The 24,153-nt window shown below is 40.8% G+C and overlaps 1 protein-coding gene across 1 annotated transcript in view; it reads right to left on the reverse strand.

Annotated features, from left to right (window-relative positions):
• LOC110483230 (uncharacterized) overlaps positions 1-24,153 on the reverse strand; it is a 305,944-nt gene that overhangs the window by 248,336 nt on the left and 33,455 nt on the right. Inside the window, exon 3 of the mRNA XM_077790894.1 lies at positions 5,140-5,280. Within this exon, the coding sequence (XP_077647020.1) occupies positions 5,140-5,280 (141 nt within the window). The remainder of the gene's footprint in view (positions 1-5,139; positions 5,281-24,153) is intronic.

Consider the following 24,153-nt stretch of genomic DNA (forward strand, 5'->3'; position numbering starts at 1 on the left):
AATACACAATCACTGATTCACAACAAACAGAAATAACTGTGCAAAAACCACTTAAATTTCTGTCCTTCCCCATCCTGCTCTCAAGTGCTCTTACTTTTTGCCTTTTTTTGATCTCAGTGCATCAAAATTCCTCCAGTGAAGCATGGTTGCATGGGAGGCTGAAGCAGTGCAACTCATTCTAACCCTCAATGGTTAAGGTTTCCTGCCAGGTTCCTCAGTTTCCCTTTCCCAGTTTGAGTTACTCATGAACCCCAGTCCCTCAGCGATGTCCCATTGTGTGTCAACCATGGCCACAGTCCCCCTGTTGTGTTCTTTTCCCAGGCATGTTCAAGCATGCAGGTTCCTCGACTTCTCTAGGCAAACTGGTGCTCCCAGCTTTGCGTGTGAGTCATGGGCAGTTCAGGGAGGAGGGGCTGGCAGCAGTGCAGTGGTGGGCAGCTTCCCCCAGTTCCCCCAGCCTGAGGGCCCTCATCTCCAGGCTCTTAAAACAGCTGGTGGTCAATACCTGCAGGCAGGTCTCTGGGTTTGATCTTTTGTCTTTCACTCCCTCTGTTCCCAGTGTTGCTCCTCAAACAAGGACAGTGTGGTGCTGGTCTCAGGCTGCACGGGCAGGATGTGGCTTTTGTACAGGTATCCCTGAGGGTGGCTACATCCAGCTCATCTCCATCCCTGATGGAGCCTGATCTGCTCAGCTCAGAACTGTTCTTCTTATCAGCCCCGCTACTTCTGAAGTCAGGCTTTCTTCGTATTTCAGTTTCTTTGCTGCACTGCTGAAAGAAACTTGCATCTGCACTTAAGTACTTTCCTCTGCTTAATCAAAGCCTGTGTACTTGTATGCAAACATACTAATTGCAGGCAAAATTGCTCTTATGTAAGCCACTACCTGATGTTTTTCATGGAGTTGGAAATGCACAACAAAGACTTTTGCACCCATTAAACATTTTAGTAAAAGCTTTTAACTTTAGGTGAGGAAATGTGTCATGGGGAATCTGAGTGCATTATCATCAATATCATCAGAAGAGAAGAATAATTTATTCCTGACAGTTGTCTTTTACAGCATGTCATTAGAATGATCCCTTTATAGCACCCATTCATATACATGACGTCTTAAGTCATACCAATCCATCTTCCTCAGCAGATAAAAGACTATCATTTTTCTAATATCTCATTTTTTTTTTTCATTTGAAAGCCTGCGTCAAAAACCATTTCACAAGCATTAACAAGTCCAGCCTACCAATTTCCTGGAATCCTCAAGCACTTTCTAGAGTCATCTCTTCTTCCTTCCTTTCTGCCCCAACCCAGTCTTGTAAAAGAAAAGTACAAGAATGCAAGACACTTCCCCAGTGAAGGACTAAATGATGCAGACCATTTTTACCAACCCAGATTACTGAGAAGCGTATGATTTTGTCATCAAGAAGCCTGTCTGACTAGATGGAATATGCACTTCAGCTGTTTGGTTTTCAAAGCCACCTCCCACAAAAATAATCTCTGAGTTGGAGAAGTCTACCAGCACATATGAGGACAGCTGTCTCTCGAAGATGCTTGGAACAGACAACAAACCAGTTGGGATTTGGTGACCAATCTAGCAAAGGCTGTTTGCTCTGGTGCTATGTAAAATTCTCATAATTGTTAACATCTGACCTTGAGTTCTCCTCAGTCCTGTCTTAGATCCCTACAGTTCATTTGCTCTTATCTATCACTAGAGAGACAAATATGTGCTCCCTACATCATGCTTTCCTCACTTAAAGCAGTCAGAGAAACTGAGGTAACTTCCACACATATTTACATCTTCATAACATGGAACCATCATCCTGCAGCCAATCAGTTGTTCTAATTTCAACTCCTTTTACATTTTTGGGGGAAATCTCAGTCAACAAATGTGCTTCCTCTCCTCTTCAAGCAAAATATTTTTCCATACTTAGGTTCTTGATTTCACACCTGCCTTCTTCAAGAACTGTAACAGTGAGACTTTTCATTCCATACACTGCATTTAGATGGGTAAGGTCCAATCTAACATTCACTCAAAACAATGGTTTGGTATTAAATCAGACTCACAGGATGTGTTCCCTTCATACATAGACTATTTCACAGTGAAACGTACTCAGTCTGTGGAAAGGCTTCATGTATGAATCACAAAAAGAATTTTTGCATATCCTAAAGCTTAGTTGTCCAATCTCATATTAATTGTTTGCATTGCTGGCACTCGATGTCAGCATGCTGTCATGAAGAAACATGGTATTATGACAGGGCTTTTAGCACTAAGATTACTTATCAATGGAAGACAAAAAAAAAAAAAAAAAACACCAAGAGTACCATTCAAGATCCTGTAGTATAATTAGCACATATAATAGATAAGAATTTTAATGCAGAAATCACCTCCTTGATTGTGGAGGGAAACATTAACAGTTTTCTCTTCTGCTGCAATAGCATACTTGGAAATGTCCATTTTCATGCTGGATGCATGTAAGGGGGTGAGGCTGATAAATACACAGAACCAGGATGTACAGGATTCTGGATAACCAGAAGTTACCCAACATGTAATAATTATGGATTTATATCAAAATACTCAATAAAAGATTGAGAGTTCATCACAAGAAGAGACATTTTCACTTGCTGCTCACATCAGGAGCAAGCAAATCCATATGTTCAATCAAATCTTTGTCCAAGTAATGCACAGAGTACAGTTTGCTGTGAAAGTTGATGTCTGAAAGGTAAAAATACAGTCCTTTGACTACTCAAAGACTCTGGATATTTATATATTTTTACAAGAAGATCCTTCCTGTTACCCTCCCTATTTTAGCCAAATTCCACTTTGAGTAGATACATTTTCCAGTCTGCAGGCTCTCTAGGTTTAATGAGATGGTTTGATTTGGACTCAGCTGGTAATTCAAACACAGGACTGTGGGTGTTGCAGGGGCCTCTGCTCCTGCTGTACTCAGTGACCCCTTCAGAGGGATTTAGCTCACTGCCCCATGGACTTCTACTCTGCAGAGGCCTGAATCGCTTCTGGCCTACCAATCCACCCTGTTGTCTTTAAACTGGCCATGCCAATCAGAATTTAAATATTTTCCTTCATAATCTGAAAACTAAATCTCACTATATATGGCCAAGCAAATTCACTGCCTTCCTTTCTGAAAGCCAGCAAACAATGATGCTGACATTCCACTTCCACACACACACACACACACACACACATTTCCAAATTTCAGTTTGAAGTGAAATAAAAACAAATAAAATGCCTTTTATTTTTTTTTCCAAAGTTACAGAACCACAGAATCACAGAACTGCTGAGGTAGGAAGGGACCTCTTGGGGTTATCTTGTCCAATCTTGTCTGCTCAAGCAGGGACACCCAGGGCTGACTGCCAAGGAACTTGTCTAGATGACTTTAGATTATTTCCAAGGATACACGGATGGAGACTCAACAACCTTCTGAGCATTTTATGCCAGTGCTTGGTCATCCTCATGGTGAAAAACTTATTTCCTGTGGCTCTATGTCCTCTCTGAAGTAGGGTACTTTTAATGCGAACTTTTATGGGCAACAAGATTCCTTGACCATGTATTGGTGAGCAGAACACTGCCATTTGTGGATGAAGATTAAGAAGGACTGATTGCCCCTTGTGACTTGAAGAATAAAGCTGACTGTACTCATCAATATCCCCACACTGTGAAGAAATTATCTCAATAGATCTTTATAAATCTATAAAGAGAATTGAGCAACCCACAGGAAAGACTAATGTCTGTAGCATGAAAGCAGAATTCACTTATGCAACCAGCTTCATGTGTACTTGAGTAACATTTCTTTTAAGCATAGCAGACAATAGATTAAGTCTGAACATGAAAGGTCATTTAACAAAAGTAGGAAAGAAATGCTATCTTCTAATGTTCCTATTTTTACATAGGAAAAAAAATTATTTTTCAAGATCAAGCTGCTTTCTCCAGCTTCTTGCCTGTGGTAGAGGAGCACAGCTATACTCACTTCAGTAAAATTCACCAAATGGTAATAGTGTAAAATAACCTGTGTTTTTATGCTACATATATATGTACACACACACACACAAACAGCCCCTTTTAATTCTAATACATGTTAAGGAGATGGAAAACCATTAATTACAAACAATAATTAAAAAATTAAAAAAAAAAAAAACAAACCACAAAAACAACCTACAAACATTCAGAGGCTTGATAGAGTGCCTTTAATGGCCTTTAAATGCCTGCTAAGGCAACTTAGATATTCAAACAGCAATATCTGCTCCTGGTGCTTAGCACATACAGCAACAATTCTGGACAGCCTCCGTTATTTACGTTTTGATTGTTTAAGGCTCTTGACTTTTTCCAGCCTACATTGATTAGCTTGCAGGGAGAGAGACAGCACAGGTAACATGGCTTCCACTTGATGTACCATTTCACAAAACCCTTGCAATAATCAATGAAAAACATCCCTGAAAAGGAGGTGCTGCAATAAATGTTGTACTACATTGCAAAGAAAATCTCCTAATTTTCTACAGCAAAGATGCTGTATGTCATGCAAATGTGCATGCAAAGATGCATGTACATTTATCTCTCTGGTGAAAAAAGATTTCTCTCTAATGAGAGAAGGATACACTTGAAAGCAAGAGTCATATTTCCCAGCCAAAACAACACTATGGTACATCTTCAACAGTTTTCATGCTCTTATGTGTTATTATTAAGCGACTGCCTATGGCTTTATCACATACACGAAAAAAACAAGATGTTTTGCCAGCACATTTCTAATTTGATGGATCATGATTTTTATCTCCCACCAAGGATTCAATCTTTGCATGTCCTTTTTTTTATGGCTACTATTTAAGGCACTGAGCCATGGCAGTATCTCCCATGAACCATTTCTAGAACACAAAAAAATCATTTAAAAATGCAAGAGAGGGTACCAGTTATTTTTGCAGTAACTGGGGAGTGTGACTGAGGGGTACATGACCCATGACATCCACAATGACTGACCATGACATCCACTTACAACACACTTCACACTAGTGCTTGACAATAGGTTTTCTTTTGGCACTCATGGTACTTCAGTGCCATGCTTGAAATGTAGCTGGTTTTGCCAGTGTGTCATCTTCATATACATTGTAAATATACAAAGAAGTGTAAAAGACAGATACCTTTAATTTCTGATCCCTCCTCTTCTCCAGTCCCTCTTCACAGACCATATGGAGGAAAGGAATGAACACAAAGAGCTCTGGTGACCAGAAGTTACAGGTTTCTTGGCAGGGTGAAGTGGGCCACACTGTCTTCCAAACATTCTGTGGACAAGCAGGTACCAAAGTTTTACACAGTGCCTGCATACCTAAAGCAGCAAGTAACTTCTGATGACTGGGCGGGAAAATCATTTAAGAAGCTACACAAGTGCAGAATTATCCTTCTGATTTTTCTGAGGTGGACCTGTGGATATATCTTTTATTTTTGTAAGGGTTTTTTTTAAGATACTTAATTTTTGGTTTACAGAACATCCTGACAAAGACTTCCAAATTCAGTTTTGAAAAGTTGCTGACAGATCACCCACTAATTGAAGACAGCAAGGAAAAACCAAGGAATGCCTGAGCAAGCCACAAGTAGCTTTTTCTTTTGTCTTTGCAAAATTTTTCAAAGCACAGGGTCTCTGATTTTTCTTCCTCTACTTTCCAGGCTTGAAAATAGCATTTTCAACGAGCTGCCCTCAGAGGATGCAAACTGTGCTGTCAGCCTCACTCACAGGGATTTGGAGGGAAGTGCTGCCATAATTGCATCCTATCTGGATGCACTATGATGGTCTCTAGTCCTACTATGTCAGGAAGGAGCAAGAGGGAGCTGTTCCATGAGGAAGAGGAAGATGCAAGCCAAGCATGGTGACAAAGCTGACCAAAGCAAAGGTATCAGCAGCAAGAGCCATCTCATCACACTGTGTGAGGTAAGATCCCAGCGAAGGCAAGCCCATAATCACATAATCATATAATACTTTGAGTTGGAATGGAACTTTTAAAAATCATCAAGTCCAACCCACCTGCAAGCTGATTCATTAATATTTCTGTGGATGGAGAATCTCTGGCCAGTCTCTCTCAGTATTTTGTCACTCTCATTATAAAAAACATCTTCCTTACATCTAATCTAAATTGACCATCCTTCAATTTAAAACCATTACCCCTTATCCTATTAGCATGTGCCCATGTAAAACATTTCTCTCCCTCTTTTTTTATAAGTTCCCTTTAGGTACTGGAAGGCTGCTGTAAGGTCCCCCCGTATCCTCCGGGCTGAACAATCCTAAATAAATAATAAGGCACCAGGCCTGAGGTAAAGAAACCAGTCCCCAGGTCAGGGCACAAGCAACAGGCTGCAACACCCACTGCAGAGTGTCCCCAGCAGGAACCAATCTCATTCCCAAGCAGCTGTTGGAAGCCTCTGCCATGGAAAACCTTCTTCCAGCTTTTGGTCAGAAAAGTCCCAAGACAAAAAAGGCTTTTCAAATATCTATTTCTGACCAAACACTTGGCCTCGAGTGCAGAGGGCCAAACTCCTGGGAGGAGTGTGGAATCATGTTCCAGGCTCTGCCACTGCTATTCCAGAGGCAAGTGGGGCTTTCCCTGCTGTCTGCATGGCTCCATACATTGCAGTTACTTCTGTAGAAAATGCTGTACAGGCTGGATGACTGACATGACGTCCTTGCTTAAGTCTCTCCTCTCTGACGTGGCCCTTTATTTACTCTTTAAAAAAGCTATTGAGTGAATTTCAATTTAGATTATTTGAAATAACGAGATTTTAAAAGCAGGTCAGGTAGAGGAAATCACTGTTGGAAGGCCACAGCTGAACCACCAATTTCATCTTCAATATGGATTTATATCCCATCCTCTTAAAACTCCTATTAAAAAAAAAGCTTCAGCCACAAGAGCTGTCAACAGGTCAAAAGTATAACGTCTTCTTAAGTATCACATTGATGGTACAAATGTGTTTTCAGTGACATTTTTGCCAATGAAAAATTCCCCTCTTGAAGTGTTGCTATAATTCAAAACCTAATAGAAAGTTGCACAAATACCTCAACACTTCTCATAGCTTATAATAGTACTTTTTGAGTCAAGGGCAGGTAATTTAAGACTAAGTATGTGCATCAAAGCTACCTTAAGGAACTGGTACAAGCAATAATGACCTCAAAATGACTACTTGCAGGATTATATACTGTATACAGGAGCCAGCAATTTTAACCTCATTAACTGCAGAGTAACCTCAGTTCACTAACTCAATTACTTAAATGATTTGTACAATCACTATTCCTTAATTACTAGCAAACTTTAATATTAAAGGTGTAAAACTGTGGAGACATCATTAAAAAATACAGCTGATAGAGAATATTTACTAGGTTCTCCTCCAGTGCTTTAAATTCATTCTGCCTGAAAATGGAACTTGGAAGAACACTGACTTTTAAAGCTATTGTCCTTCCAAAGTTGTCTGTTGCTTTAGAAAAAATTTGACATGCAATTTGTGAAAATGGAGAGGGATTTAACAAACTCTGTATATGATATAGGGACGTCAGCTTCATAATAGTTTTTTTGTTGGCAATCTTGCATACAAATTTAAGAGGGATGGCAATGGGCTGTGGATCAGTTTTTCCCTTTGATTGATGTGAAGGTATGGTGGTGGTGTTTGATCATTTAAGAAAGCAGTAGAAAAGTCTGTAGACAAGTAAGTGAATTGTCTTGAACTTGACACCCAAAGAATCAGAGGTGGGAAAGAAGGAGACAAGACAGCAATAGAAATATCTGCAAGTTGTCAGGGTAAGGATCACTGTTGAGCTACCATCTTAGTAACATTGTGCAAGGAAAAACAAAGGGATAGAGGATGAAGTACCAGGGTATCTCTTGGAAAACTAACAGGGAATGGAAATGGAGAGAGAAGGAAAAAATATTTCTCTGAGGGATGAACTGAAGAAGTGATAATCACAGAGTGAAGAAGAGAAGCATTTCCACAGTCACAGATGAAAGCAGCAGAGTCAAGCATATCCTTTCTTTCCTCATAGTGCTGAAGGAAACTGCCCTGTTGTGTTATTGGAAGTCAGATGCCAATTTTGTGCTTAGGTGCATAAGGAGGCCTTGGGAATGTTTTTAATAGAACAGACTGTGACACAGAACTTGCTTCAGTTTTAGTACAAAAACAAAGTTTGCATGAATTGGTTCATTATAATACTTTCATATGTTGTTTTTTTCCCTGCTTTCTAAAGCTGTATGATAGTAAGAAAACAGTCCCCATTAGATCTATTCATTCCACAACAATAATACACACAGTACAACAACAGAATATAAATGAGCCACAAAATAACGAACTTGTAAAATCTATGGAGGCAAGAAGTCCATTTTTTTAACCTACCAAGAAACAGACTACAGAAGCATTTAACCAATTATCTGTATGCTCTGCCCTTTTCTCAGCGTATCTGGAAGCACAAGCTCTCTTCCCTGACACCTCAGGAAAGAAGTTGTCAAGTGTGGCTCTGCCTTCACTGCTGCAGCTACACCCACTCCTGTACTCTGTGGCAACACCAGGGAGCAGCAGTCTCCTTTTCTTCCTGTGAATGTGACTGAATGTCCACCAGTCCAGACACATTTCGGCCAGTGATTAACCCACCCTGAAATCTGGAATTCCTCCATAAGGCATATCTACTTTTATTGAGTGCCACGGTTGTGGGATCTCTTCTTAACACAATGCACTTAAGAAATTGTCACTGTTGTTTTACATTCGATATGTGCACATGTGCAGCATAAATTACCATCCTTTCTAGAGATGAAAGTTTTCTGCCTCTTGTGTCTTTTTCTCTTGGGTTTGGGGTCCTTAGTGATGTTCCCATACAGGAGATCTGTTTATCTCCCTGTAAGTACCAGTCTGGATTGATTTTCTTTCCTCAGCAAATTCCAGTCTCTCCCTCCAGCACTATTTCCAAATCTCCCTGTGATTGCTCTCTGGCTGTTGGCTTCAGTCCAGGTCCTTCTGGAGCCTGACATCGCACTAAGTAACTTTCTTAAGTGAATGTTTGCGACTAAGTTGTGAAAAAAGGAAAAATCATTTTACTTTCTGCTTTCCCCCTTTACTTAACAATGTGCTGCATATATAGATTTCTGTCTCTATACCAGCTCCTGAAATGTTTTAGTGCTCTTTCAATTCAGCAGTAATATAAAATAGCAGCAGCTCAGCTCAGTGCTTTAGCAGTGCATGATCAGCTATTCTAAAGTTAGTTTGTGGACCTCAACATTGTGCCTCTGCCTGCCTTTAGACCAGAGGCTTCTCAGTGCCTGCTGTGTTTGTACAGTCCTGAGCAAAGGCCCACCTTCACCCACTGCAGCTGTTCTGAGACCCACAGTAACATCTGCAATAAAACTAAATGTGGGGCTTTTCCTGTGTCACACAGAGTGTCAGGCTTAGAAGTGTTTGTTACACAATCCTAGGAGAGAAATTTAAGTTTTTCAGGGTCAGTTTCCAAATCCAGGGAGGCATATACCCAACACAGACACTCAAACAGATGCAACAACCAGTGCTCCAAATTTTGGCTTCACTTCATCTCATTACAAAAAGCAGCTCATGTCCTGCTGTGGAGGAGCTGTAGGATTATGCAGGAGGTCAGACTCCATCATTCTGCTGATCACTTCTGTCCTTTACTGTCTAAAAATAAATTTTCAAAGCCCTTCTTAAGTCTAATAGAGGGTTCATAAGAAATCCTTGAACTGAGATCCATTTCTGGATCCATGCAAACAGCTGAATGGACCCATTTAAAAGTAAAGGCTCTGATCCATCAGAGAGATCCATTCTTATTCCCTTTACTAACAGTTTTCAAAATTCTAAATGTTGATGCTTCATTCTGCACTTTTTGCAATTTCTTTTAAATGACTTTCACAAAGGACAGTTGGCTAATACTCAGTACTCAGTTTTGTACAGGAGCTGGTGGTCACAAAAGTGCAAAGCAACGTTCCATCAAATTTCCTTGTCCTCCCGCACTTCAGTGGGGGTTTTTGCCATTGCTCATGAATTTTGATTTGCAGCAGCACAGGTGATATTACCAGATTCTTCTTATATCCTCAAGCTAATAATTCATTGTACCACAGGAAGACAGTATAAGATTGAAAATGGCAAAAAAAAAACTTTTGGGAAATATGTAATTCCTGAAATGATAGAGGTTGGATCAACTTTTCTTTCTTTTTCCTAACCAAAAATCACAAATTACTATTTTCACATTATTTTTACAGGAGCTGCTGAACATGCTTATGGAAATTTCCACTTAAAAGAATAACCATGATTTTTGAAGACTTGCCCTGTATTAAAATATTTGGGCTTAGAATTATCTGGTATCTTACAAATACAATATTACATAAAATTCTTAGATTTTAATAAAATTTCTGGATATAGATCAGTTAATAAACTTTGTTTCACCAACCACCTAACAGATACCCAGCTATGACTGCTTAATGAATGTTTCCCTGAAATGAAATCTGGAACAGTTCAAGCTATCAGACTGATGGAAAAAAATTTCTCTGCTAGAAAAACCCTGCTGCAGATTCAGTTCTACATAGCTGAAGCTCACTTTATTTCAATTGGCAGCATTTTCACCTTTGAAAATCTTCTCATGTCACATTGTGGCAGTCTTTTGTGTTCACAGTGATTATTTACTGAACAATATACTAAAATAGGTTGCTGGAAGTGCAAGGCCAACTGTTCCCAGTCTGGCTTCCACAAGTGCTGTATCCCTTCTGGAACTATAGGTTCTGCAGGGAAAGGCACAGAGCCTTTCCCAGGGACAGGCTTGAAATGTTAGAACATTACACTAGAACTAAAAGCTTGCACACTTTGAAGGGGTGTTACACAAATGCGAGTGGCCCAACTACAAATGTTTAACCCTCTCCCTGCACTGGGGCACAAAGATCAGAGCTGCACCTGCAGTGGGAGCTGCACCTGCTGATGGAAACTGCACCTGGTGATGGGAGCCACAGAGTCACAGAGTCCCTGCCAGCTGCCTCCTGCTGGCCTCAGCTGCAGGATTCAGGCACATGAGGCCACCAGCCAGGTGTCACCTATGCACTGTCTGGAAGGTGTGCAACATGCCCTGGAGAAGACTGGGACACCTTGGGCTGCCACACTTCCACCTTTCTTTTTATGAGAAGGGAAGACTGGAGACTGAGAACAAGCCCCAGTGCTTGAGCTTACATTACAAACCTGACACAGGGAGATGCCAGCCAGCCCTAGTAGGAATCCAAGCTGGACCAGCACAGGCTTGCTTTGTAGCCCTGTTGTACAACCCTGAGCTCAAGGCAATAAATCAGCTTCCTCGTTCCCATCTTAATACTTTTATAGCCCCTGCTACAATACTGCATCATAATATCATCACAAAAAATAGTATTTGTGATGATGGTGGAGTTGAATCAGCAGTGAGTGCAACTTAGGCACTGGGCTGATGATGAACAGTGCATCAGTGACTGTGGAGAGGCAGCCACAGCTACAGTAAAGTAACACTGGGGACTGTGGTTCTGTGATAACAATATGCCACTTCCTTGCTGCTTCCACCAAAGCATTGTATAAGAGACGACTGATCAGCTGCATGTAGGTGACAGAGCAGTTGCCAAATTGGCAATTTATTGGGGTTTGTCAAGCAAATAGCAGCAATGGCTGTGGAAGAACTATTAGCAAATGTGAAAATGGATTCTGCTTCATAATTATCAGGACATTGGTAATACATTGGTAATGAGATGGTTTTAGGCAGCCCCACCTTTTTTTTCCAAAATTATTAATTAGAACAGTTCAGCTAAGCCAACAATTTACCTTTCTCTTGAGTTCATGAACTGACTTTTGACAGAAAAACACAGACAGAAAAAGGGGAAGAAAACACACAAAGGTGGAGCTAAGACATCCTAGTTAGGGACTGGCTTTATTTTTATGGCATAAGTGAAAAGATATCAAAAACAACCTTTTCACTAAACAAATACCTTTCAGTCTTGTCAGCTCAACATGAGCATGGCTATTTCAGCTGCTAGACTGAACTACCAAATGGCACAAACACCAGCTGCAGGTAAATCCTCCATGGTACTGACACGAGGGTTGCAGTGTCATTTTTGCAAAAGTAACAAAACAAAAGAGAGCTTACTATACCCGCTGAGGAAGGAAAGCAGCACAGGAGAACATCTACTCCAAGGACAGAGATTTCACAACCTCTCTGGGCAACCTGTGTCAGTGTTTGATCAGCCTTTGAGAAAAAGTTTAAGTGGAACTTCCTGTGTTTCAAATTATGACAATTACCTCTTGTCCTGTCACTGGGCATTAGAGTCTGGCTCTGTCATCTTGACTTCGCTCATCCCAACCCAAGCAGGCATTCATGCCAGTGGGTAAGATCCCCTGATTCTTCTCCAGGTTGTACAGTCTCAGCTCTCTCCGGCCCACCTTTTATGATAAATGCTCCAGTCCTTTAATCTCCTTTGTGACCTTTCACTGGACTTGCTCCAGTACATTCATGTCTCTCTTGTGCTGGGGAGCCCAGCACTGAACCCAGAACTCAGATACATCTCACGAGTGCTGAGTGGATGGGGAGGATCACCACCCTCAGTCTGGTGACACCCTGCCTGCTGCAGTACACGGGCACAGCCATTCTGGTCCCAGATACAAATACAAAACTTGTCATAGAATCATAGAAACATTTAGTTTCCTATAAGATGATTGAGTCCAACCACTAATTTTGCAGTGCCAAGTCCACCACAAAACCCTGTCCCCAAGTGTCACATCTACGCATCTTGTACATAGCTTCAGGGATGGTGACTCCACCACATCCCTGGGAACTTTATTCCAATGTTTGACAACTGTGAAGAAATCTTTCCTAATGTCAAATCTAAACTTCTCCTAGTGCAAGTTGAGGTCATTTTCACTTGTCCTCTGTTTGTTCTTCAGCACGGTGTGCAGGAAAGAGAGAAAGTTTTTCCTCCAGAATGTCCCAGCATGTGTAGAAGTTGCAAACTACTCAGCCAACCAGGTAGGAATGTGAAGACAACATCAGAAATCTGGTTGGGAGAGAACTTATTCAAATATTCTGGGACATTATGCTGAGGGATTTCTCTTACTCCTATAACTAATCTACCTAATCTTTAGTCATTTTCACATAACACTAGCAAACTTTTCCATAGAAAACCTGTTTAAATATTCAGCTGGAAGCCATGTGGAAGTCATTCTCTAGCCCTTCTCATTGTGCAGAGACTACAGTTGTTAAATGTCGACACTTTTTTTTGGCCTGTTTTAAAGACAGTCAATTTATAGAACCATTTCAGAAGTCTATGTAGTTTATCTTCACAAGCCTTTTTAGTTTAGCTTTTGGATTGAAACACTTCAAGCACTTCAAACAAGTATCACATGACTTTCTGAAGCCTGCTACAGAAATCATATTAGAAGGCCTATTGTAGAAGAAGCATAACTAAACACGCAAGGAAGACATGATTCATTGGGACTGAGACAATTCAATGTCTTCTGTAGACAAGTATTTACTTCTTCCTGATTCACAGTCACCTGAGGTATTTCTCTAAGCAGCAGCAAAGTGTCAAAGGCAAAAAGAATTTTATCAGCTCAGCATATGAAAGTAAGACAGCCAACTGAAGCTGTCATAAGGAAGATGAGACAGACAGGTTTGCTCAGGGATTGAACACTATAAGCAACTCTGTAGTGCTGGCTGCAGATGTGCCCTGTGCACACACACATGAGAGGAAGGCAATGAAAGCCCATAAAAATGGATATAAGATGAGAGAAACTTTTACAGAGGTAGTGCACCCTGGAAAGAGTTGTGGAACTATGACCAAAATGAGACTCTATTCAGAGAAATGGAATTTTTTAGGTATTTGAAATAACAGGTTTGTAGTGAAAAAAAAAAAAAATGTAGACTCTGTATCAATTCCTTTTTTGAATGAAAATTTTGTAAGACCCTTACTAATGATTAAATCATCATGTCAAAGGTGCACCTAACTGGACAGGAGAGAAACTGAGATGCTATTCTGCTGAGCCAAGGTGGAAAGAAGATATTCATTGACCTTAATCAAAAAGTTAACTGAAAATATTTAAACAAACTTGGCAGAAGAGCTGCAGGAGTCTGGGAAGTCTGAGAATGTCTCCAAAGGGCTCAACACTCACAGCTGCAATTTTTGCTGGGGAAAAGCATCCAAAGTAAGGCTGAAACCTGGCTTTTGAATTGATTTTTACAGTTTCAAGAGGTCTGATTATAAGTTTGCTCTTTATAAGAAAGGAGCCCAAGTCAACACATTTCTGGACTAAAATCTCTGTAACTATAAAAAGCCAAGACAGATAGTTTCTAAACATGCATTTGATAGTAGATACTCACACAAGAAAAGAGTTCAACTATTGATTTACAAAACAAAGTTTTGTTCTGGGCAAAAGGACAAAACCCTTGTTATTTTGCACCAAATGACCCTCAGAGGATATGAACTAGCTTCATTTTTCTCTGGAAGTCTCTCAATGCCTTATGTTTCATGGGTGATGGATAGCTGTCTATATTTCACAGGAAGAGCTGCCATGCAGGAAGGCACCTTTCAGACAAAAATTACACGATAGCTGTTTGTGATGATGGTTTATGGTGCACTTGCAGGACATATGAAATCCCTTCAGAACCAAAGATGATTTTTATAAAATCAGAACTGAATTCTGGGGACAATCAGGCAGTAGTTCCATGTTATTGTGGAAGAGTGATAAATTAGGCAAAGATCTGCCCAGCAGTGTAACCCACTTGCCAGCAGAGTTATCTGAAACATTAAAGTCTCTGGCAGCAATTTTAACTAAAGAATCCACTGTAATTAACTCATTAGCAGTTGTTTCAATGAGTTTAGCACTGTAAGCCTCTGAGGTTCCAGAAAGCTAGATATTTCAGAGGCTGTAAATTTTGCTAGAATGTGGCAGCTGTTTGCACAAAGCTTTCCTCAGTAAACAGAAGTGAGTTCAACCATCTTCCACTTCTTGGGAAAACGTAATCTTTGTGGCAACCCTTCCTGGCAGAACACATCCTACGGTGCTTTTCCATGGCTACTCAGGCTACACAGCAAGGCCAGCAATAAACACACATCCTTTTATGCTTAACAGTCAGGTCTCTTCTTTACTTTTGGGGCTAAAACAAAACCTCCTACAGCTACATCTCCATTAGGGACTTCAGCAGCTGGCAGTACTGACTTTGTGCAGCAAAGAACAATAGATGTATAACACACAAAGGTCATTTCTGTGACGGAGTGGGACCTGCTCTAACAAGTTATGAATATGTAACAGAAAATGGAGTTTGACAGGTGTTTTCTGTTCTCCAGGCCGAAGTCCACAATGTAGAAAACTCTTCCCTTTACTGAGTTTTGCAAAAGATACTGAATCCCACTACAGCATCACACCAAGACCCATATCAGCCAATGCTGCTCCCTGACCAGGAGTGCATGACCCAAAGACTTCCCTTGCAAAGCATCTCAGGCAGGAGCACCTTATCCGAGTCCTTATTGCACAACTTCAGGCACTGAGTCTGCACAGGCCACCAGGGAGCCAACCATGCAGCCACCAATGGCACCCTCACCTAGATCTCACCCAAATTCTCTGTACATGCCATGTACAAGCCCAGTGTGCAGGTAAGACCAGAGAGTCTTTCCAACCTAGGCAGCCCTCAGCATCCCCTGTCCCTTTTCATCAGGGACACAGCCTTCCAGTTAAAACACATTGCAGGAAAAGAGGGGGGAAAAGCCACTCCACACCAGGACAACTTTGCTTTCCACTTCTCCATTCAGAATCCATTCTTGCCAGTATGCCCCAAGGACAACACCTGCAACTCTTGGCCTTCACTAGGCTGGACTCCTTGAAAATCCCTGTTCCACGGTGGGGGGGTTCTGCTCCAAGTCTTCCTGGCATATGTGTGTTTTACCATCATCCCTGTCAACTCTGCTTCTACTGGTTTTGTCACAGTCCTCCCCATAGAGAAGCAGCGAGTCACAGAGACAGTGTGCCATGTTTTCCTATGGGATTGGCTCTGACATGCACAACAGAGCTAGAAAAGTCTAGCCTACCCTTGGTTCATATGCCTAGTAAAATCCTTCGTACTCTAAGGCAGAGGATCTGGACAGACTTATTGCTTTGAGAACAACAACACATGTTTCAGCACTTAGAGTTGTTTCTTGTATCAGATGCTCAATGCAGAGTTGTCTGAATTTTATTTTTAAATATTGAGAGAAACATTTCATGAACAGTCATTATCTAGTTTGGCAGTAACATATGTAGCTGGGTCATAGTTTCTAGAGTTTCATAACAGTTCAGTAGTAGTTAAGCATTTTCTAATGAAAGCTAGAATTTGTAGACACTGCCAACATACCAGAACTGCAGGGCGTTAAAAGAATACAAACCCAGATAATTCTGAAAGACTTCAGTGAAGGTCACAAGTATTTGCAGTCCAGCCAATGCCTGCTCAAGTCTGGGTCCAGCTAAAAAACAAGCACCCTGGGGTGCTCTTCTATTTCTTTTAGATCTGGACCCTGCTGGCACTAAAAGAGAACTGGGGGAGAAAAGGACAGCTCTGTTATGGAGGCTGGAAGGAACAGGACAGCCCAGTCAGGACACACCTGGGTTGCTTGTATGACTTTGTTTAGCTCTGCCTGCAGCCAAACTCCAGCTTGCAGTAGTGATTATACAGCTTCTAGTGCACCAAAAATATGGTTGTTCAAAAGCCATGAGGAGATGTTGGGCCAAACATCTCCCAGACAGTGTCCAGGACAGCTGGCAGCTCAGTCACAGACCAAACACACTTGGAAGAGGCACCAAATCTCCCCTGATCTGCTGGCAGAGCAGGAGCCGTGTTGGAGGGCTTGAGCCCTTCAGGACAACCTTCCATCCCTCCTGTGCCACCCACCTGACACCAGGTGACAGTTTGTGCCAGGGCAGACAGGACAGTCTGACCCCAGAACAAAGCAAAAAGCAGCAGCAAGTGCCAAGCAAGACAGGACCTCACTTCAGCTCCATCAGTGTGCCAGACAGATGAGGATACAACAGTGAAGCAGTGATCTCAAACCTCTGGTGTAGCTGATAGCTGAGGTAGCTGTCCTCACATCTTTAGCTAATTTTCATATGCAAACAGGTCCTCATCTTGCACTTTTGATGAATAACCTTTGCTACTGCTACTGATGTCCTCTTCAACACAGACAGGCTGTGCACTTGCCACAATCAACTGTTACAAATCTAGTCTTTCTTGGTCTGCTGTATTCCAGTTTTTGGAGGAGGAAAAGACTAAATTTGAAGCTTAATTATTTAAAACAGATTAGTTTCCCTGTTTAAGAGCTAGAGACGTGATTTAACAAGTTGGGGACTGACATTTAAAAGTTTAGTGGTGAGTCAGACTGTGCCAAAAGGGTGCAATTGAGAACAGAGTGAAAAGTGAATGTAAACTCTCTGGAGCTTTAATCTTGATTGCAATGTTACTGACAAAACTCAGCCCAGAACTGACCCAGATTCAGCTTGCCTAGCTTCATAAACATATATGTGACACCCCATTTAGAAACTGTTGTCCTACACACCATCTGTAGTTTATGGAGAAAAATCAAGACCTCTGGGGGAAATCAGCCTGATCTGAAATCCAGATTTCAACAGCCTGTTAGCAATATTCCCTTCCCTTTTAAAAGAAGTCTCTTGATTGCATCACCCCTTGCATCTGTGAGCTGTAGGAGTCAGGCTGCTCATAAAAATCTGCTTCAGACACCAGAACATCTAGAACTTACCCTGTCTACTCAACTTTCCTAGCTTGCTGTCTCGCTTGCTCTGTCACTCTCCAGCAGTGACCACTGAGGATTCCTGTGGTTTGGGGCACGCCCCAGCAGGTGCCACTCTGCACACACAGCAGACATTGCTCATATCCACGCTGGGGTGTTGAAGCACAGAGTTTACACAGCCATGGAACACTTCTCCAGTTGACTCTGAGCACCCACAGGACTCCGGATGAAGCCTCATGAGCCTTGTTTAACAGCTGCCAGTTTGCTGTGGCCCCCATGGCCACCAGGACTGCTCTGCTGTCCAACAGGACCCACACTCCTCTTCCAGAAGGCTGCCCCAGCCTATATTGGTATTTGGGGTTATCCTGCCTTAGCTGTTGGCTATTTTTGCCAGACTGCCAGGATGCTTCTGAACAGCAGCGCTGTCCTCCAGCCTATCAACCTGGTGTCATACAGGGAGGATGCTGCTGCCCTTTACCATCCCCCAATACATTCTTCCAGGCATTTCAAAAGGTAAAAACATCCCACCTTTGTTTTCTTTTGCCTCTTCCCCAATCCCCCCCATACAAGGGGGATCATTACAAAGTGAAATAAGAACCTGTGTGTGACAGAGATATTATATGAGACTGCATTAACAAAGCTCAGGAAAAGGAATTGAATGAGAATATTCTTCTATTTTGAGTGCACACACACAATGTAAGATTCCTATTTGCCTTAAAGGTACATAAATTTTTACTGGCTTTATTTGCTGGAAACAAAGCATAATGTTCAGTATCACAGCACAGTGATAGGGGTCTGTAAGTTGTACAGTCACTGGCTAGATCAATAAAATCAAAATGCAGTTTCAAATCGACCAAATATAAAATAACTTCTCTGAAGGCAAAGAACCAGAACAGTCTACAAGGTTGATGGACTGTTGAAGAAAAAGATTCAAGAGTTCTTTCAGTAAAGTTCTTCAGTATGTCAAGGTGTAACAAACTGGTATTTAAAAACATACATTGTACTATTCTTAGCCTGGAAATCAAGAGACCACACCACTAATATAACTAACTAAATAAATACACTGATTGTACTATCGAAACACTATGATTATTTTGCATTTTCTTCAATAAGAAAAAAAATATAATTTCCTGCAGCAAACTCAAGGTGAAGAGGGATTAAAGTGATAACATTCAAAAGAAGTGCATTTGTTTATATCATCTAAAATAGGTGGAGAATAATGACACAGAAGAAAATATCAAGGTGATAATGGAAAATTTTAAGATGCCCTTTCATGCTGAAAATCAATGCTAAAATGTCACTTTCCAGTTCCATGTATCTGTGTTCTCCCTATTTTTCCTCCAAGATTCTCCATGTTTGTAAGTGGTTACTGCTTTAAAGTGATCAGACTTGCCACACATTTTATAACTGGGATACTGGCCAGTTTCAAAATTCCAAGAGGAAATTAAGATTCTACAATCACAATTTGTATTTAGAGAAAACATAAGTTGTCCCTATCCTATAAACTAGCTCCTCAGAAACTGAGACCCTAAGATCTTTTTGTTTCTGTTTTTTTGGGGGGGTTTTTTGTTTGTTTTGTTTTTCCAGAAAAAAACAATGGGCTAGTCTGTAAAGCACACCCACATTGCATATGGAAAATCTAATTCCAGGTGTTTCATTAGTAGTGATCACAGCAGGGATTGGAACACAGGTGTTGCAGGGCAGTGTCCTAAGTGGACACTGTTAGGAGCATTTTAGAAATGGTCCATGAGCTGGGAACAGCCAGAGCACATCCACACATTGCACAGATGCCTTGGGAGTTCACGGGGTGAGAAGCACAGCAGGGCTGGGAACAGGACACTGTGGTCAGACTCCAGATTTTGAGGATGAACTCCATAGGAAAAGATCGCTTTCCTTAGAGTAAAGAGAAGCAAGTCACAAGAATACTGGTTGGAAGACACCTCCAGTGGTCACCCAGAGCAACCTCCTACCCAAAGCAGGAGTGCTGCCAGCAACAGCTCAGCTCTGCCATGGCCTTGTCTTGCTCAGTCTTGAGCACTCTGACAGGCAAAGAGGGCACCACCCACCCAGAGATAAGGCTTCTCCTCACATCTCATCTGAGCCCTGCAAGCTTCAGCACGGCCATTTATCCCTTGCCATATGTTTTGACTCCAGCAGGAAGACTTTGGCTCTGTCACCTCCATCCCTGATCTTTAAATAGCGGTACACTGCTCTATATTACACCTGCCCTTCAAAGTTCTTCACTGATTCCCTCAGTCTCTCAGTTAGTCCCTGCTGACCCACTGAACCCTCTTCTGTATGTAAAGGGCTGCTACTGCTCCTCTGAGGGATAGCCAAACAAATCAGAAAACACTACATTAGGTCACTTCAGCATTTTTATCCTTTTCTTTCCCTTCCCTGAATTTATTTTGCAAAACAAGCATATTACCACAAATAGTTACAATAATACAAATTAACCTTATCTGTTAAAAATTAACACGACCCAAAAGCTGTTCCATTAATCCATGACAAAATGAGGAGTTATCTTCTTTATTTGAGGTGCCTAACAAAGACAGAGAAAGAAACAAAGAAAGATTTAAGCCTATGCTATTATTTTTTTTCCTAGCTGATAATTGAAAAAACCACCTGAAAAGAGCAATTAATCTTCCTTATCTGAGCTGACATCATAAGAAGCATCACCTTCTGGAGTTGTCTGTTCACTTCATTGCTTACAAATGGAGGGTGATAGACTTAGCCTCAGACATCAAGCTTAGTGTAGATGACTCCCATGTTACTAGTAATGTTTGCTAATAATCTGCAAGCTAAACAGACAAGCTAAGTTCCTCTCCCAAATTCAGGCTGGTTTGATACAGCAAGCAAGAGTAAAAATGTCGTTATATTTTGATAGAACAAGAAGCAGTTACAAATCTAAATGCAAAGATGGTATTAATGGTACAATTTGCATCACCCTCCAAAGCTAATGTGCAGCCATTACACTTTCTTTTAGTACAGTGTAAAATGCACAGTATATATTTAATTCAAGAGTTTGCAGACTCTGGGAAGTTTCTCTGCTTTCTTATCACAGTGGACACCTTAACTCTGTTCTCTTACTTCATTCATCTTCTCTATGAAATTCCTATAGATTATTATAAAAGGAACATACGACATCTCCTAATTTTATTCTCAGTTGCACAATATTATTTTATATGATTTATCAATATTGCACTCATGAAGTGTAGAAACATAAGTCCTTCTCTACTAAAAAAAATACTCCAAAGCCTAAGTTCTAGCATTATTCATACCCCTGCAATATCATGGCAGATTTATCAGCACCACTGTCTGTTTCAAAGTCAACAGCAAGGGAGTAAGAGCATTGTGAGAGGTCATCACATTTCACAAATGTTTTGGTTGGGAGAGGTAGATCAGAAGGCATTTTGGCAAGGAAAAAGAGGACTCTTAGGAACAGAAATGTAAGAAAAGTACCTTAGTTAGGAATCTATCCGCCTCCTTGCTCTGGAGTAGAAGCAGTGAGGAAGTGAACTGAGCCAGGATGTGTGATGGACTGGACTAGACCAAGACAAGTAGGAACACACCAAGCAAGTGGGCCAGGAAGGAAAGATGAAGAGTGTTCCCTTCACTCCCGTGCAAAGCAGCTTTTCCTGAAGACATGATGCAGTGTCATCTGAAAGCCATCATAGAAAAGGTCTAATTACTAGACGAGGTTTTTTTCAAAGCCCTTCAATTGGGCAGATCAGTGATGGATGACTGATATTGCCATTCTGTCAAAGATAAATCATTAGGACCAGTGAAAAAACTTAAATCTTAACTACTACAGGTTTTTCTCTTCTATAAAATCTTATTTTAAATGCCTTTATATATGGGAACACCTGTGAAACAAAGTAGACATTATAGAATCGTAATTCTGTGGTTTTTAACAGAAACACTGTAGTTCTGCCTAAGCCAAAGTTCTTCAAATGATAAACACTTTTAACTGATGGGATGAGAAATTCAGTGTGGCAAAGATCTTATTCAGCCTCAATAAAGTCTGAGCAAAAAAGAGAATGAAAGAGAGACAAATTCACATAAGTACTGGCACTGAAAATACTGAAGAGGTGGGGGGAAGGGCCATGGAGAGATGGACATTTAATGCAATAGTTTTGGCAAGGACTCATATCCTATAATTTTAGCTATCAACAGAGCATCCTCCAGAGAGTGGTGCAAAGCACAAATTCAAATTCCTCCCAGTCTGAGAAGCAAAGACAAACTAGATTGCTAACACAAGGATCTGTGTTTGTTGACTGGAGTTAAAGAGAAGTATTAATCTTCTTCTGTCAAAATTAAATAGATTTATATTAGAGTTATTAAAGGTTTTCTGGTCCATAAAGGTAAAAAAAAAAAAAAAAAATCAAACAGAGAATTGGTAACAAAAGCAAAATACCTCAGAGTTAAGCCCTGTGCCATACCTTGCAGCCATGACCTTCAGCTCCAAGCTCCAGCAGGTTCTGCTTCTCCAGCTCCCTTATCTACCTTTCTATATAACAAGTCCAGCTCACAGAAAGTGAGTTCACTGAGCACATTTTCAGATCAAAAACATTATTAAAGGAACATAATGTGAGGAAGATAGGACCAAGTGATTGACAGTAATTGTATTGGAAATGGGAAAGGCTGCATAGCCCTTTTTGAAATGCAGATTTCACAGGACTGTGAGAGGTTGAGATCCAATGCTGCATTGGGCCCATTAAAGAGCCTTTTAGGCCAGAAGGGATATCTTTAGAGTCTCACTTCACAGACCACAACATTTCACTGTTTAATTCCTTCATTAAAGCAGTAAGAGTTCATTGTGCTGTATCATATCTAGATTTAAAAGGATTTTCAGGGAAAAGAATAACCTATACAACTCCTAGATAAAGTTATTCCAGCAGTTACTTAGCCTTGCTGTAAAAAGACCTCTTCTTTGTCACCTGAAATAATCTGGTTTTAGAGATTGAGTAGCATCATGCTTTCATTCACTAGATTAAATTGTCATCCTGTATCAAAAAATGTCACTGTGTAGCAACTCTTAAACCATGATACAATAGCACACCAACCTTCTCTTTGTCAAAATAAAAAGATTGTGCTTCTTCACTTCTCACAGGCAACATGTCCAGACCTCTGACTGTGCTGGAAGGATTTCAGAGGCATTTAAAACATTCAGCACCACAAGAGGACTCAGACCCCAGCAGCAGTTTCACCAGGACAGAAAGTGACATCATACCTTAACACCTACAGGATATCTGCTCAACAGATATATTCAGGTATCCCTGGTTTCCTTAGTGCCACACTGTGTATGGTATGGTTCCAAAGTTCCCTGACAGCACAATGGTTTTGTACCATTGGTCAGAGGTGGTAGCCATGGAAAACAAGAGCCTGAAACGCCTGAGTGAATGCTGTCTTACAGAAGACTACCTTGTGGTATTGCCTAAAGACTTCTAGCTTTTTCATACATTTGTGGCTTTGTCAATTTTTAATATATAGTTGTATAGTCTCTAGTACTTTTCCTGCACTTTCCCACATTTTAGAACAATAAGCTAATCCTTTCTAACACCTTCTTGAAATTCTGTTGAGTCTTGTTCTCAATAAGAGAATTTCTGACAAGAATATCTTGTTTTCACCAGTATTTAAGAGACATAACAAGATATAGGGCAAAGAATCCCTTGGACCAACTCCAAGGAGCAGACACAAGGGTGGGTTACTGGGGTAACTGATCTCTTCTTGGATGTACCTGCTAGATATAGTAATTAATTAACCTTTTTAAAATTGCAATGATGAAAATGAAATCCTATGGCTATGTGCACATAGCCGTACTTGGGCATCTGAAAGCTTCCATTAAATAATTGCTTTTCATCTTACCCCTCTTAATATTGTTTGGAAAGTTTTTGTCTTGATTCTAGGCAACAGTGAAGTCAGAAATACCTGAGCTAGCTTTTAAAAACTTCACTGTGAGAGCACAGAGCTCTATACAGCTAAATTTATCTTGTTTCTTGGCAGTCTAAAGCATAGGCATACTGGGTAAGATTCATCTGGCCAAGTGTAGACATACACATCTGAGCCAGACACCCTTGGCTCCTACATGGACATCTTCTCTGAGAGTAGGTGTTTGAAATAGATTACATGAGTCACCCCTTAAAAGAGCCTACTTTTCTCCACAGATCACACAGGGAACCTAGAATAGCTCAGAAGCAGGCACCTCCAGGCTGTAGTAAAGTTGGCCAAATTGAATCCCACCCCCTCCAAAGAGAGAGGATAGACTTGAAAAACACATCAGAAAATTTCAGAAGTCCTGGTTTTGCCTTTTTCTTCTTCCCCTTTCTATGAGGCTTGGTATGAAAACACTGAGTGTTTGTGGGAAAATTGAAAATATTTTGTCAAACTTCTTCATTCAGAATTAATCTT

The sequence above is a fragment of the Lonchura striata genome, chromosome 2, assembly GCF_046129695.1.
Source record: "Lonchura striata isolate bLonStr1 chromosome 2, bLonStr1.mat, whole genome shotgun sequence".
NCBI classification, from domain to species: Eukaryota; Metazoa; Chordata; class Aves; order Passeriformes; family Estrildidae; genus Lonchura; species Lonchura striata.